Here is a 17691-nt window from a genome sequence, read left to right on the forward strand (position 1 = left end):
CTCAGGCCACATGTATCATCTGTTTGCCACCCCCGATCGGCAGCTACTGGTTTCTGACTGGATTCCGGTTGGTAACTTCCAGTTTCCGGTCTGGGTGGAAGCAGAAGTGATGTTTGCTGGTCACACACCAGACTTCGGGTTGTGTTCCAGCATTTTTCTGGACTATACATCTGTTTTATGTGGGATCTGGTGGCCATTTTAGAAGGGCTTTCCCAATTGTGGCTCTGGATGGATATTTTTTTTCAAATTGCTTAATAAAATCCTCAAAAATAAAATTAAAATTACAATGATTAATATCACAAATAATTTAAACAAGATAAAATCCTAAAAACCATGTGACCTCAAAATCATTGTCAGCCATTAAAGTTTGGTCATCAAAAATTGTTGTCTTTTCTCTTCTAGCTAGTTTTGCTTCTAGGACACCTCGCCTTTTATCTTGAGTAATTTTTTGGAGAACATAAAAGTTTTTAATAAAAGAGGTATTACACTGACGATGGATCTTAAAATGTGAGAAAAGTGCATGTATTTCCATCCCTTTACAGATGTTTCTAATATGTTCCGCTATACGCGTTTAAAGGGCCTGCTCATTCTCCCAATATAAAATGTTCCTCACATGCATTCTATAGCATATATTACATTCGAGGAGTTGCATTTTACGAAATCCCTTATCTTGTACCTCTTATTTTTCATCGTTAAATCAGTAATTTTTGTCCCAAAATTATTTGGCACATTTTTGTATCCCATTCAAAAACCACAGCGATATAAACCTTTGGAGGTGATGTTTTTTTTTTTGTTGGTGAAACCGGACACACAATTTATTTTTTTAAATAGGTGCCCTTCTAAATATGCAGTTTGTTAAGTCTGGAATTTATGTGCCAATTACAGGGTCATTTTTTAAAAGGTTCCAATGTTTTTGAGGATCTTTTTCACCTCAAAATGTTGAGAAGTATAATTTGTGATGAATTACCATTTATTTAGATATATATGCATAAACAAATGCATAAATTATCTTTGCATATTTTATTATTGCATATGTTTTGAGCACATATTCATCCACTTCTACATTAGGATTGTAACACAAATCAGGCTGCACTAAAATTTTCACAGATACAAATTGGTAAAGGGTAAGGAAATATTTCCTAGCATTTATTTATTGTATTTTGCATTTAAATGAGCAAAAAATGGGTTTAAAAGAAAATAAGTTAAATTAAACCAAATAGACAGCATATGCAAGTAGATTTATTTATAAAATACATTACAATCTTTTTTTTTTTTATTTAGTGCATAAAATAAAAACCAATATTGAGATATAAGATCATTCTGTTTTCTGTATTTTTGAAAATGATTGTAAATACCTGCCCAGCTGAAGCAATGGCACAATAATGTCTTATTAATTTGCTTACTACAATTATCGCTATGGTAGAACTAAATTTCTAGACCAAACTACAGTATGTTTCTGGAGATTTATAACTCACAGATGGTGAGACGTTTTTGATTACAAGCCTTGTCATTCCATGTACCATCTGTGTACATTTCAACACAACTTTCCTGTGCTTTGCCACTTGGTTCATTTTTGTTCCAGTGAGTGTAAACTACAGGAATACCATTTAAGTAACTAAAGGTGTTAGGCGCTGTCCCTTCTTTGATTCCCAGATACGCATAACTGTTATGTTTTTTCACAAATTCCAGGATGGCATTGTTCTCTGCTTCATTCATGGGAGTTGCAATGTGTCCACCAACAGATTTACAGGTGGAAGCAGATGTTTCAAAATCCACTTGCTTTCCATTTGTGGTCATTATCTTTTCTCCAGCCTCTTGAATCCGTCCTTCCAGTCTCAGCACTAAAAGAAAAACATAAAACTTAATTAAATACGTTTGTTGTATTTTTGTTATGGATAAGTTAAATATCTTTAATATTAATAGCAAATTAGCTGTACAGTACCAATCAATATTTATTTCCTCATTCACAGTTTGCTATAACTATTAAAACCAACAAAATAATTGATGTACAGTACTGTATGTTCAGTAACTATGTACAGTACTACCAAATTTATAATTTGAATCTGTAACAGTGCATGGTTAAGGAATAAGCCAAGGCTCTGTTGCCCTTTATTATGTTAACTAGAAATATTCTGTAAATTTTGAGTTAATGGCCAAAATCTTTCAAGGCCATGTAAAGTTGTCCACTGCAATAAGGCACAGAAAAGCCATATAATTCACTAGGATATTACCAGTGCAGTCACCTTCTGACCTAATGACATTTACAAAAAATGTGACTCTGCCCCCACTCCTTATACGGCGTCCTACTTTTGCACTTGCTATCTGACCTGCAATTGCCAGGCACCCACCTCACTGAATGCCCTCCTTGCTGTTTCTGCTGGCTCTCTTCCTTCTTACTATAACTGCAGGGGTAGGTATTGGAAAATGAGTGCTATGTTTGCAGCACACAGTCTCCTGGGGTCCAAGGGGCCTAACATCACACTCCCTGCACCCATTTTCCAATACTCCCCCCCCCCCTCAGCACTGTGTCATCAACAGCAGTTCTTTCTTGATGTACCCTTTGGCTATGGTCCTTTTACTTCTGACCTCAAAAGCAGGACTGCTACAGTGTGTAGTCCAATTTCTGGAACTTGGAAACACTAGCAAACACTATCGTCACATGGGTACTACAGAATAGCACACAGTTTATATTGCAGTGACGACTAGATGTCACGTCATTGAGCATGTGCATGAGTTGAGCATGCATTCAGGTAGCAGTGCAATAGTGTTTACAATATCACACTGGGTCTTCTTTGTGCTCGCCTCACAGTCAGGGTACCAGCGGTTGGTTAAATTCCGGTATACTGACACTCGGGATCCCGTCTGTCAACCATCTTATCACACCCGATTCTTAGTCCAATGCATCTGCAGTTGCACTTTGTCACCCAAGGTGGTAAAATGTATAGCTACAATCCAACCCCAACTACGATAAACTTTGTTTTACATTCATAGAAAGTGGAGACACCAGTTTGTAGGCAGAAGAAACACTCCAGATTACCAGTTGGGGAACTAATTACATCAATAATGCATGATGTACACTATGTCTAATGCTTAGGATGCATTCTCTAATTACAAAGAACCAGTGAATTATTATTATTATTATTATTATTATTATTATTATTATTATTATTAATATTACATGGTCATTGAAAACAATAAAAAGATCAGTTACTATCAAAACGGCTTTGCCTCATATACAGTACACATGAAAAAAGTCAGTTCAACTAATGTACTGTACTTGCCTGCTTCTAGCCTGCTAATACGTCTGTCTAGATCCAGGAGTTCTACAGATGAATCTGAAACAGCAGGCACACCTAAAATAAAAACAAATGTAATATTAACAACCCTAGTTGTGTATTTTATTAGTTGTTGATTATATTGCATTGCAAATCAGTTATCAGGAACTCAGTATATCATTATACAAAGCTTATAAAATACTCTATTAATGTTAAGTAGCTGAAAAGTTTTGATGAGCAGAACACCCCCCCCCCTTTCTTCTTCTTAGTAATTAAAAATTAAAAAAAATCACTGCTTATTGGATACCCATGAACATTGGAAATCCATGTTCCAGGTCAGCCAGAAGGTGCAAAGGGAAAGTTCACCAACTGTCACAATGCTGATGCATTGTAAATGGTAGGTAAATTATATTTTGCTGCTTAACTCCAAAATGATGCAGCTACTTACACTCCAATATAATTCTTAAAATCTACGATAAACAAGCTTTAATTTGTGATATATAATTTGTCCTGCAAACAGCAGCAATGTACAAATAAGTCACTCAAAATAGTTGTCTTTCTGCTATTAATATATACAGTAGACTGTTTAATGTGCCTAGATTCAACCAAAGGTACAGTATGCTGGGTGGAACATTTTACCCCTTTCAGAGTCGAAAGCCTGAAGTATCCTTGCTTATTAGGTGGCTGCAAAGAACTGTCACTATTCACAGGCCACCCAGCAGGTTACATGTTCTAGGTCAAGTGCACAGACAGTGTTGACAATGGTGATGCATCAGTGGCGTAACTAAGTTTTGGGCGCCCCCCCACCGTTGGGGGGGGCGGCCCCCCCCCGCCGCCCCGCCAGCCCCCCCCCAACGCCCCGCCAAGCACCCCCAATCCCCCGCCGCCCCACCGCCCATGCAAACCCCCCCCAATCCCCTGCAGCCTTACCTATCGCGCTGGTCCCGGCGGCTCCGTTCTTCTTCTGCTGAGGACCACCACAAAATGGCCGCCCCCATACAGCAGACAGTTTCAGAGAACTGTCTGCTATATGGGGGCGGCCATTTTGTGGTGGTCCTCAGCAGAAGAACGGAGCCGCTGGGACCAGCGAGATAGGTAAGTCTGCGGGGGATTGGGGGGGGGGGTGTGTTACTATAGCACCGCAGCCCCCAGCGCCCCCACTTGCACAGCGCCCCCCGTGGTGGCGGGGGATGCGGTGCTATAGTTATGCCGCTGCGATGCATGATGATTGGCTGGTGGACATTTTGCAAAATAACTACAAAATGAAGCATCAATCTGATTCTGCACCAAGAGCTTTAAATTGGCTGAGAAAGGTGGAGCTAGTTACAAAAATACTGAAACTTAAATAGCTCAAATCTTTAATAACAACAAAACAGAAAAAAATTACAAACTAAATTTTTAACAATGAAAAACATGTTTTTTAAGAACAAAAATATTTCTAAATATCTGCCCCCAATTGGGGTAAGTTGATACAAGATTGGTGTGAATTCACATCTATAAAATAATTTATATACAATCTAATATAAAAAGCCCACATTAAAAATATTTGTACATTTATCACAAAATCACATTTGGCAAGTATGTGGTATGTAGTCTGATGACAATGATAGATAGAACTAATTATCTTCACTGATTTCTGATTAGCAATTAATGCAGGTAAATGATTCACCTATTACACAATCAATATGAGCCCACTCTTTATATGCAGTAAATAGGACTTAAGCTTAGTTTGCATGGAGCGATTGGTCACGCAGTGATATATCGCTCAATGACCAAATTGCAAACTGTCCTGTTCTTGTCAGCGACCAGTGATGGCTGGAGATGAAAGGAGACACTCTACCGAGGGAAGCTCTACCGGGGGAAGCTCTTGCTGGTTGCAGGAGAGTTGGTTGCTCAGCGACCATATCCATACCTATTTCGACTGAAATCGCCCCGTGTGTTCAAGGCTTTGCTCCTTGCCAAGTTTTGAAAGATTGCAACTAATAGCACTGTACTTATTTTTTGGGGGGGCTACATTTATTTTTTAAATAATGATGTCCTCTTCTTAGTCTTTTTATATTTGCCCTTATTCTACAGTAAAGATTTCTTAATTTTCTGTAATTTTATCTGCGAAAACTTGACTGTTTAGTAAACTAGTAATTAGCTTTTTTCTTTTAGCTTCATATACCACTTTAGTGTCATAAAATTAATAAGAGAAGCAGATATTTTTATTCATCATAATGATGTGAAATGTTTACCTTGTATAGAAAATATAATCTTTTTTTTCCACAACATTTTTTATTTGAATTGAAATAACAAATGTGAGTGATGTTAGCATTTTTAGCAGATATTTTGCACATCTCTCACAGAAATGTTGGCACTAAAAGGGTTAAATAAATTTTTCCATTGATGATAACATTTGAGGCTTTTTGGTAGCTTCACATATAGTACCAATGTTTTCTTTTTATAATTTCTAACGATGGCGAACTTAGAAAGAAAAGCAAAACCAATCCTAAGCCAAAAAGAAACATGGTAAAAATGGTAGTACTTTTTTTTGGATGCAGATATAGGAGTTGGACCAACCCTAGTCACGTTATGGACCACCATCTCAAAAGAATATATTCATTAGGTCTCTTACTGTTACCTTCTACCATATCTCCACACTGCCTTCTCATTACTCCTTTGAGTAATCCAGTTCCCTCCATATCTCACTGCCCTCCCCCATCCCACAGCTCACACTGCGCTCTACTTATTTCACTTATTCATTTTTCAAAATTCTGAATCAGTCAGGATGCCAGAATCGATATACTGAAGATCGGCATCCTGACTGCCTGGATGCTGACTGCATCCCATTTTTTTATATCAGTTTATTCTACAGATAGTGAAAATATATATTTTCATACTGTAAGTACATTTAATTTAAGTGTTGTACCTAAATTTCATATCCAGCATGTTATATCATATAACTTATCTACCAGGGTGTCCTACGTTTGGTAAACTTGACTTGTCCCCATTAACACCTTGTACACCTAAATCTCCCTTAGGTAGTGGTAGGAAATCCTTTACATCCATTGTAGGTAGTTTATTTCCTCCAAAAATTGACAGTAGAGCTTTGGGGAGAAATGTGAAAATGAATAAGGTCCCATTAAAACATATGTTTCATATGTATCTTGAATTTTATAATTTTCTTTTTGATCATTGATGCTTTTATTAGCTGCACTTATTTGTATATTGGTATTGTGCCAAGGACATAAAAAAATCATTAATCTTTAGTCTAGTTTCTACTGTCTTCAAACACATTATAGACTGTGATTGGCAGTACGAGGATCTGCTACTTTACAGGATAAATGTGTACCAATCAGCTTAGAGCATTTAATAACCAGTAATAATTTAAAATCCTATTGTTATTTGCAGATATTGTATTGCTAATGACTAAAACAAATTGTATAGTGCCAGTCCTTGGATGAAGATGAATTATAATCACAATCCCTACACTTTAACGGGGATACAACACTCAAGTGTATAGGAATAGGAGTGAGGGGAAGAGCCAGGCTGAATGTGAGTAGACTTGCTACTGTAAGTCTCAGAACCTCTGTATTACAACTGGCTGATGACTCAAGGTTACACAGACTAAACTTGACTCAGCCGCCTGTGCAGTAGTGATGGGACCAGAATCAGCGGTCACTGGTGGGGGCTGTTTAATATCCCAGCATAGAAGTCAGACTGAGATAGTGGGTAAGACAGGCTTCCTGGTTCCTAGTATTCTATGTAACAGCAGGTGTGAATGTGCGACCCCTTATGTACAGTATATTGAACCAAAAGGATGCCTTCCCTCCCCATGCATTTTAATCCATCTGCACTTTACTTCCCACTTTCCCAATTCCTACTGCGTTTTGACCTGAAAGGATGCCTGACTTTTCCCTAATGCATTTTGAACTAAATGGAAGCCTTACTCACCCCTTATGAATTTAAGCCCAAAAGACGATTGCTCCATTTTGAGCAGAAAGTTGTCTCCCAACTTATGCATTTTGCACTGAAAAAATGCCATATCCCCCTGCCCCTATGAGTTTTGAGATGAAAGATGCTTTAAAGAAATCTTTGGTTCTGTATGCAGCAGTGAGTTGTTCCAGACATCTTGGTGGCCTTTGTGAAGGATGATATAGACTTCTACTTCCACCAGCCTCTCCTCCAAGCTAGCAGATACATCTGGACTATCAATCCCCTCACCCAGCCAGCTCCCCCATCACTCCCCCACCTGGATATCTAAATACTTGCAGCTCCCAGCATGTGATGGTGAGAAGGGGAGGGAAGCACCACTGTACAGAATGCTGTAAGGTCTCCATAGTGGCTGGCCATTCACAGATCCTACTGGGCTGGGTGGCCCGTACTAGTGAATTCTGGGAGATTCCGAGTGCTCTTCAGGGCTGCAGGAAAATGTAAGATGAAGCAGGACTGTTGGCAAGTATGGTCTGTTATTGGGCTCTGAAAAACAATGAGTGAAGCCGAATGTTGCTACTGGGTGCAGCAGCAGGAAGCTCATCCCTGAGGATCTGCAGCCATTAAATATGTTAAATACATATCTGCATGTATATTTATATATGCTAATTGCATTATGTGGTGTGAGCTGCTACTGGCAGTGGGGCTAAAAGTTGAGAATTATGAAATTTTACTACTATACTTTCTGGATGTAAAAAAAATAGAAGAATGCCAAGAGAGGAGGAGGAGGAAAGAAAACTCTAGGTGGGGGCACCCTGATATAACAGATCAGAAATAGTAAGGTTCAACGGTAGAATATAACTTTTATTAGGTATGCTTTAAAATATATATGGATCCCTGTACAGAGGATAAATAATTTTATAAAAAAGCGCAGCAAAAATATTTGAGTGATGTGGAGACCCTGGTCAGGCTCAGGACGACTGAAATCCTCATTAGTCCCCTAATAAACACCAGGTTGTGGTCTGTTAACAGTGGGGAAGGTGTTAAATCATAGGATTTTTCCTGAACCAGGTTGTTTGTCAGCACCATATCACATTCTATGTTTTCACATCCCTTATAGTGTCACTTGCCACACTATATTACCCATAACTTTCTTATATGGTGTTGCTCTCAGTGTCAAACTATTACTACCTGATCCAAGGCTTACCAACCTAGGACGACAATTCCCACAACGCTGGATTCCTCCTGATGCACAATTTGCATAAGAACTCTCTTCAGCCCAGCAATAACGCTATCCATGAAGTATGACATAACCGTACAGTTGCCTCTATAAAGACAGACTATTACCCCCTTAATCCCACTGTTTTTATTCCTGCCCAAATATTTAATTAATTAATTTTTGCCGAAATACTTTATCTCTCTCTCTTTACCCCCGTTCATAATTTGCTGCAATCCTCCTGATTGATAGCAGATTCCCTCCTTGACCAACCCCTAGTTAGTGTGTACTTACTCTGATTTTATTTTCAAACTATCTCTTCTTTCAGCGTACCCTCCTACCTGTCATGCCAGCCATTTACAGCGAATCAGCGTATCATAATCAAAAACGTCTCTTTCTGACCCAGGGATAAGGCTTCCACTTAGGCAATCCATTGGTTCCCTGAGACGCACCCTCGCCTCATGATTCGCCCGCCCAACTAGCTATCACACAGGGCATACCATTACCGCCCACCACAGGATAGGCTGAACGCATAATAAAAGATAGGAGCTGACGTACGCTGGACACACCTCTGTGACCAAGCGTAGCGAAACGTACGTCAGAGGACATTGCCAGGACACGTGGTGCACTCACGTGACCGGCTTTTCTCCCAGGCAGGGACGCCAGCAGCTAGCAGCGAGCGTACACAACTCAGCACAGCAGCACACTTCACTCTGGTACTCGGATACCACATCGGTGGGGTACCTCCAGGTAAACCACTGGTATTAACCAGTGGATCTCTTTTTATCTTTTTTCACTCTTTTCTCCTCTATTATTGCTGATTTTTTGCCTGCTGTAACGCTCATACCTGCGATACATTATTACTCTTACATGCTCTCACCAGTAAGCGTATCAGTAGTCATATGACCACACTTCACACTGCTGTTTATCCCTGCCTTGCTGCGAGACAAACAACCTGGTTCAGGAAAAATCCTATGATTTAACACCTTCCCCACTGTTAACAGACCACAACCTGGTGTTTATTAGGGGACTAATGAGGATTTCAGTCGTCCTGAGCCTGACCAGGGTCTCCACATCACTCAAATATTTTTGCTGCGCTTTTTTATAAAATTATTTATCCTCTGTACAGGGATCCATATATATTTTAAAGCATACCTAATAAAAGTTATATTCTACCGTTGAACCTTACTATTTCTGATCTGTTATATCAGGGTGCCCCCACCTAGAGTTTTCTTTCCTCCTCCTCCTCTCTTGGCATTGTTTTCATTTACAATCATTACTCTGGGGTGCACCACTGACTGTCCCGCATAGAGGCACCACAAGACATACACTGTCTGAGTGCTCTGGGACCTATTATTCCTTCCAAATAGGAATTTAGTCAGTTTATATTACAGATCTCCTATTACCCTCTTTCATTAACCCTTAATAAATACCAGTGCGGAATTACTCCAATTCTCCTCCCCCTCCCCGCTCCCCCTTATCTACATGTAAAAAAAATAGGTAAGTGTGGGTTAGAGAAATGTATAGTTATTTTTACCATATTTTTCGATATATTTAATGCTCATTAATTCAAAGAGTTTTAATACAAAATGCATATATAATTCTTCTGATTTAAAAAAAATCACAAATGTAGAGCGACACTATAAATGAAAAAGCAGCACAATGTTGTACAAATATTACACATCAAAACTGCCTCTGATCATAAAGTAATAATAAAAAAAAAAGAAATCACAAACCTTGCAGCCCAGTGTTTTCACGGATTCCTTCACTTTTCTCAGGAATTGGATCTGCATTGGGAAGCACGTTCAAGTTTGGAATGCCTGGAACTGCTGGAAGTTTTCCCCATAAGTTAAATGGTTGTGGAAAACAAGACACCAGACATACCACTATGGAGAGCACAAGAGATCCCTGAAGTAACATTTTTATGGAGAGTCGGCAGACAATCTGTTCATAAAGAAATGAGTGGGCTCAGTTCAGACAATAGACAACTTTATACTGTCATTTTTTATTAATTATTATTCCATTGACCTTATAATGTAGATAAGTAATTTCACTTAAGGTATATTGGGAACATTATCATATTGTAGTGTGGTTCTGGTTGATAGGTCGGGGGTAAACATAAGATAGCAACACTACACTAGCAAAAAGGCAGACACAAATATGGCCGACATGTGAAAAGGTTGACATAAGTTTTGTACGATATTTTAAGGACTTTTTTTCATGCTTTACAATCCACGTGGACTACGACTGGGAATAGTAAAGTCTGCCGGGCACACTGGTAGCGGTGTAATGCACCATGCCCAAATCACAGTCAGTTAAGAGAGCCATGTAAGTGTATATGTAACACTTGTGGACAATGACAAAAACATAAAAAAGACATGTCGATCTTTACCCTTTTCGACCTTTTCCATTTAAACCTTTTGCTTGTGTCAACCTTCTGTCCATGTTAACCTATTTCATGTTGACTTTTTGGGGTCGGCCTATTGACTGTCTACCTAGGCACTGTAAAATGCACACGCAGCACTTTAAGGGGGCGTACACACGTGGCAATTTGCCTAGCTGTGCATGCTGTGTGTATGGAACAGGTTTGGTTAGGCAGAAATTATATTATACTGTCGTTTTCCAAACTGTAAACTGCATTTGTACTTGTAAAAATGTAAAAGAACAGTTTTCATTTGAAATATTTGAGACTGGCATATCCAGAATGTTAGATAAGAGAACTTTTAGGACTCTTATAAGCCTATGGATGATTCCACTGCTTCTGTGAATCAAAATACTGTACGTAGTTGGAGTAGACAGAATAGCCACAACAAAGCACAAAGAGGTGAAGATCTGGGATGAGTAATCCTAATACCTGTATGCTATTTAGAACCGTATGCTCATGTCATTTCTGTCTATACTGCAAATCAGTGTGTAAAATCTCTGAATACACTAGTACCAAATACCTGTATGCAATGGGTCTGAGGTACCCGCTTTGCTGCAAAGTACCAGTAATTGCGCATACACAGGACCCATTCTACATGTGTGCAAACAGGTCCTGCGACATGGATTGTAGTACGGCAATGTCCATGATTGCCAGTCTGATGCTATTTGTGGGTGAGGAAACAGTGGCCATGGCCACTGTTTTAGGGAAGTGAAAAGGCTGGGCATCTCTGATGTTGGCGGAGATTTGTTGGCCTTTGTGACAGTTAGCTGGCACTTCGCCATGGGTGCCGCAAAACGCCCAGTGGTGAGTACAGTGATCTTCTGCTGCATTTTAGGTTGAAGGTGAAATCACTACTGCAGTGGTAGAGGACTGCTTAAAACAGGCACTTTCTGCTGCATTACCAAGGAAGCCTCTAAAACTATGCCTGAATCAGGCACAATACGTTCACATTATACATATGAGATTCGCAAGAATTACAGGAAACATAAAGAGAAGGTCAGATATAAGGTTTAAGAACTTTATAAAATAACAATCATATATTATATGAAAATATTTTATCTGTTCTCAACGATTCAATTAAAATACAATAGAAAATACTATACTTTTTTAAATATAAAAAAATACCATACTCTTTAAATATGTATATACACAATAGAAGACACATAGATGACATATGTCTTCGGTCAAGACACATAGATGACACATGAAATTTCATTTTCTGTATAGTTTTCCACTGTAAAATATGCATAGGTGGGTATTCAATCTGTGACGATTTCCTTGCAGTCGGGGAAAAAATGAACTTTTTGCCAATATTCGCTGAAATTTACATTCAACCTATTCAATATAAGTGCCAAATTTTAAACCGTCAGAATTACTTGCCGATCTACATATTTTAGTCGGCGATGCAGCTATTTTTTACTGTTTTCCAAGGATGCAGATTCGACTTTGAACAAGATCAAAACTAAATTGGCAGAAAATCTGGTCGTAAACAGCTGCATTGAATAGGTATATTATGTCCGGATTTTTTGTCTAGAAAGGATTGAATATTCCCTGTAGTCAGAAATAACAACATAATTACAACACATAAACAGGATATAATGAGAAATGTAGATATTCTTATAGTACATACCTTTGGGATCTGAGAATAGTGGACACTGGTCATGGTGTCTCATTTTTATGTTGGTTTGAGACACTTGAACATGTAATAAGTGGTAATTTGATGCTACTTCATTCAACATATTTTTGATGCACACTTATTTTTTTAATAACATGTTCTGTAGAAAATTCCATAATTAGTTAATGGATTTGCACAAGGCAAGAACTGTTGCATTAAGAGGTAATTAAAAACATCATATTGTTATCTTCACGTACTAGCAACCATTTACAAATGATTGAGTAATGCCCTTCATGGCTAATTGGATCAGTAATGACTGCCTCAATGTCCTCGAAAAAACTTAAATGTGTTGACAATGTTTGCTCGTATAATTGTATTTGTATAGTGGGAAGTAGATGTAATTTCAAATGTTAGAACCTTTCAGTGGAAATTAGAGGACCCTGTGTTTTGGTTTTGAATCTGTATTTTTTTTTTTGCAAATTATTAAATACAGCTTTAATCACGTAAATTGGCCCTTTTTTTTGTTCCTACAGTATTATTAATCTCAGTAGCATTCATTTCCAGTAATTTCATCTCAATTTTCACCATCTCACAGCCCATAATATTATTTTCATCAAATTTAGCCCAAAAGGTTGCACCAAGCTAGCTGTCTAACTAAACTAAGGGGCAGCAGTGGGTACACAAACTCATTGCTGTTCAACTTCAAACATGGCACATCTGGCAATCAGACAGACAGTGCAGTGGCAGACGGGGTGGCAATTTAACAAATTATACAACCCCATGGAAAGTAACCAGGGTCAGATTTAATAGGGTCTGTGGATCAGAATGTGAGAGATTTTGGGAGAGTTTTCCCTTTTTTTTTTAAAGCAGCAATTACATTTCAAAATCAACCTGGTTTATTAAAAAAAGAAAATGGGAAAACTCACCCAAAATCTCTCACTTTCTGATTCACACACCCTATTACATTTGGCTTTAAATAATTTTGGTACTTGTTTCCTATCTGGGCGCCCATCGCGGGCATCGCGGGTACATCGCATGTCATTATAATGACATGCGATGCGACCGACGCGATGCCCGCGATTTTCCCATAGAGAACAATGTTAAATGCCTCAATTTACCCGCGATGACCGCGATTTACCATAGGAAACAATGTTAAATGGATCAATTTCCCCAAATTCTCATAGGGAACAATGGGAAATGTGGCAAAAACACCCCTGAACATAAAAATGTCCCCCCAAAAGTAGTTGACGCCACCCCGCCATCAACGTGAACCCGAAGCGTGGCGAGCGCAGCGAGCCCGCGAGGGTCGGCGGTACGCGTCCTCCGACCTTTTCATGCCCTACTATCCACTAGGGCGTGGAGTGAGAATAGAATAGTGTGGCGAGCGCAGCGAGCCACCGAGCCCGAAGCGTGGCGAGCGCAGCGAGCCCCGCGAGGGGACGCGGATACCTTTACAGTTATACGCGTCCCCTCGCGGGCTTCCCAGGTGTCAAGCCCGCGAAGGGACGCGTTTACCTGTGAAGGTATCCGCTAAATTGAGGCATTTAACATTGTTCTCTATGGGAAAATCGCGGGCATCGCGTCTGGCCCATCGCACCCAATTTTTTATCGGCCGCGATGCCCGCGATGGCCACGATTTTACCCCCGATGCCCGCGATTAAAATCGTGGGCGCCCAGATAGGAAACAAGTACCATAATTTTTAATTAATCAAGATTAGATTAGAAGGAAGGAATAAATGATTTGTAAGTTTTATTTTAAGTAAATGATTCTGTAAATTTGAATTAATGGGGCTTTGGGTATGATATTGAACATCCTACTTTTATTATCTTTTCTCTCCTTGGTTGCTGTAAAATGCTACAGCTCTTGCATGAGGCATCATATATGTTCATATTAAATAATCAATAATTTTGGTGTTTTTGTTATGGATTTTTCTCTCCTTGGTTGCTGAATAATAGTCCATTAAAAAAAAAAAAAACTTAAAATAACATACACAGTTTAACCAGTCAAACACGTTTCTCCTTTTTTGGCTGAAGTGAGGCAAATGGTTTGTTTGCCATCCTTAGTGTTCTTTTTTGCACTGATTTTGTGGTTTTTAATGTGACACATCTACTTTTTTTTTTTTTAAACAATCAAAAGAGATTCTGTTTTTAGCTGCCCTTTATGTTACTGTTATGTAAATGTTACAGGGCCAGATGTATCAAGCTTAAAAAAGTGATAAAATGGAATGTGATAAACAGCCAGCCAATCAGCTCCTACCTTCCATGTTACAGGCTGGGTTTGAAAAATAACAGGTAGGATCTGATTGGCTGGTTGTTTATCACTCTCCATTTTATCACTTTTGAAGCTTGATACTGTACATCTGGCCCACATAGAGAAAAAGGCAGAGGTTCAGAAAAAGAGTGTTAAAAGTCTTCTAGACCTCACATAATAAAGTTAATTAGAGTAGTTCATATACGCAATGGTTACTGTTAAATAATAATACTCAAAGGAAATTAAGATAAGGTATAGGACTTGAGGATATTTGTACCAAGGATGGAAATTATACAGATTTAAGTTTAAACTATAGAACACAACAGCTCTTGTACAATAAGTTATGATCTATTATTTATAATACTTTGGTTCTGACATTGTTAATATTATAATGAAAACCATATCTTATGTGTGCAAGTATTTAGGCATTGAAATTTCTCATCACTTTATTGGGGTCATCACACTTGATGTACACGAAATATATTTGTTGGTACTGTCTTACTATTTACTGATCTCAAGTGTAATATTTTGTATTTACATTGGGAATATAGCTATTGGTCTCGAAGTGCAAAAAAACATATCTCCATTCTTACCAGGGGTTTTCCCAAGCCAACCTTTAGGATATTTACTTGCAAGTCAAATGTTTGGTTACAGGTTCTAAAATGCCCTGCTACTTTAGCTATCTTCTGTATACATATAACCAAACTACACAAACCTGTACCCATCTACACTCCCCCTCCCCAACAAAAAGAGGTTTTATGCTCGCAGAAAGGAATGAGGAACATGGCTTGAAAAAATAATACCAGTTGATCATTTAAAAAATGTACTGTTAACTGCAAATTATTATAATTATCCTGTATGTTGTAAATACCTCTTTCTAAATATGGGGGTAAGTATATTCACTAGATGTCAATACATAATGCTTCCATGTTATCCTTCAAAAAAACTATTGCAGAAAAGTTAAATAGTGCTTTTGAATGAATAGATATAAAAGAAGAAAATAAATGGCATTGTTTTGGAAAACCAGTGATAAATGAGTTTTTCATCTTTTATGGATCATAAGCATCTGATTTTGATCAACCATTTTATTTAATGCATCCTGCTGTAAGTTTTATTGTGAAATATGCCGTCTCATGAGAAAGTAAAAGATATGCGTAAGAAGGACCACTTGACTGGAGTGGCATGTATAAGCACTCAATAAATCAAATACATCATTTTAAAATAGAGAAATATTTAGAGATGTTATTATGAAATGTTTCCATGAGTAGTAAACTGTTAATTAACATAACATAGATTGTACAGGCAACAGAGTTGCATCCTTGGGAGTTGCATCTTATGGATTATAAAGTTTACTACAAATTTGGAGCTCCACATTCAAAATATTACCTTTTTTTAAATTATTTATAATATTACCATGTTTCCATTATTTTTTCTTGATGATTTATGGATCATGGATTTTTTAATGAGCACAATAGCCACTATGGCCAATAGTATGAAAATTGTAGACTATTCAAACTGTAGCAGTGGTCACAGTCTCACAGGTCACTTGGTCCCACAGGTGGTAGGATGCTTTCCGTGGCTTATCTGTAAAGCTGTCCCCAGCAGGGCCGGTGCTAGGGTGTCCGGCGCCCTCCTGCAAACCATACATTTTGCGCCCTTTCACATTGCCATTGCAACAAGCTGCAGCCCGATTGTGTGAGTGTATGCAACATGCGATCTTGAGGTCGCAGGAGGAGGACAGTGTGTGCATGGTGCAGGGAGCTGCTCAGCCTCTCCATACTGCCGCCCACTGTCAGACAGGTATGCATGTGGCAGTGACAGTGAGGGCTGAGGCAGCTTTAGCAGAGCAGGCAGGGAGACAGCGCTTTTTCAGCATGGCGCCTCCCTGCTTTGCAGGAGCTGCTGAGTGGGTAGCGCCGGCCCTGGTCCCCAGCGACCAAACATACAGTACACAGGCAGAGGAGGAAAAGGAAAACAAAGAGAAAGTACTGTAGTCTTTATCCACTCTCCTCTCTGTTGCAGAGATGGCTTCCGAAAAGTTTTTCTCTCTAGCATGTGAGGGTGGGGTCTGACAATATATTCTCAGGTGGTCAAAGTAAAAAGGAAAAAACAGTTACTGGCAATTTCAGTACTGGAATCTAGTACAGTAATTAATTCTTAGAAACATGTATTTATAAAGTATGCCAGATAAAATCTATCTACATATAAGGCCCATACACACACGGGCGATTCCAGCCCTATTTCTAAGCGATCTGACTAGATCACTTAGAAATTAAGCATGGATTGCTCCGTGTGTATGGCCTGAACTAAGCATGCAGTCACAAGTCAGATTGCCAGTGTTCTCTCCAGAAAACATAGCTGGTGCATAGCATATGTGTCCTCGATGTGTGCTGAGTGATGTGTGCTACACTACTTCCCTCAGCACAGGGCTAAGTTGTGTATGGGCCTATACTCTATAAAGGGCACTGCTGGTAATCACTTGAGTTTATAGTGATGAACTGACATGCAGAACAGAAACATTTGGGAGTAAATGCAGCACCATTTGCTTTGTGCTGCCACAAATGCACCCACCCCCTCCATTTCCCCTGCCACCTTATCCAATTGAGTTTTCCACCATAGCTGGTCTTAGTGAGCTCCCCAAATGATAATATGGTGGACAGGATCGGCTCATACCCCTTTCACATAGCAAATCCCGGGTCAAACATGGATTTTAACACAGGTCTGTCATGGGATCGACCCAGCATTTGTGTTGTTTAGCCCCCTACAGGTGTCAAATAGGGGTTGGGCGGAGCATCAAAACTTCATTGGGGCATGGGCAGCGTTGGAGCTGATGCTGTCTCAAAGAGCTGCCTCCTCTATAGTGTGAAAGGGACCCAGTTGCTCGATCTGGGTTACCCATTCACAATGCACAGCAACCCAAGTCCTACATGGAATTAACCCGTCTTTTAACCCAGGTTGGAATGCTGGGTTGCTGGACCCGGGCAATAACTAAGG

General features: G+C 39.1%; 1 protein-coding gene across 1 annotated transcript; it reads right to left on the bottom strand.

Moving 5' to 3' along the window:
* Positions 1-1464: 1464 nt before the first annotated feature.
* Positions 1465-12494, bottom strand: LOC146009607 (pulmonary surfactant-associated protein A-like). The gene is made up of 4 exons (XM_083150055.1): positions 12462-12494; positions 10143-10350; positions 3282-3353; positions 1465-1841 (listed from the first exon to the last, which is right to left on the bottom strand). Exons 1-4 carry the CDS (start codon positions 12492-12494, stop codon positions 1465-1467), a joined length of 690 nt encoding a protein of 229 aa, XP_083006181.1.
* Positions 12495-17691: the final 5197 nt, after the last annotated feature.

This window comes from Crinia signifera, chromosome 6 (genome assembly GCF_055691185.1).
Source record: "Crinia signifera chromosome 6, ASM5569118v1, whole genome shotgun sequence".
In the NCBI taxonomy this organism is placed as follows: Eukaryota; Metazoa; Chordata; class Amphibia; order Anura; family Myobatrachidae; genus Crinia; species Crinia signifera.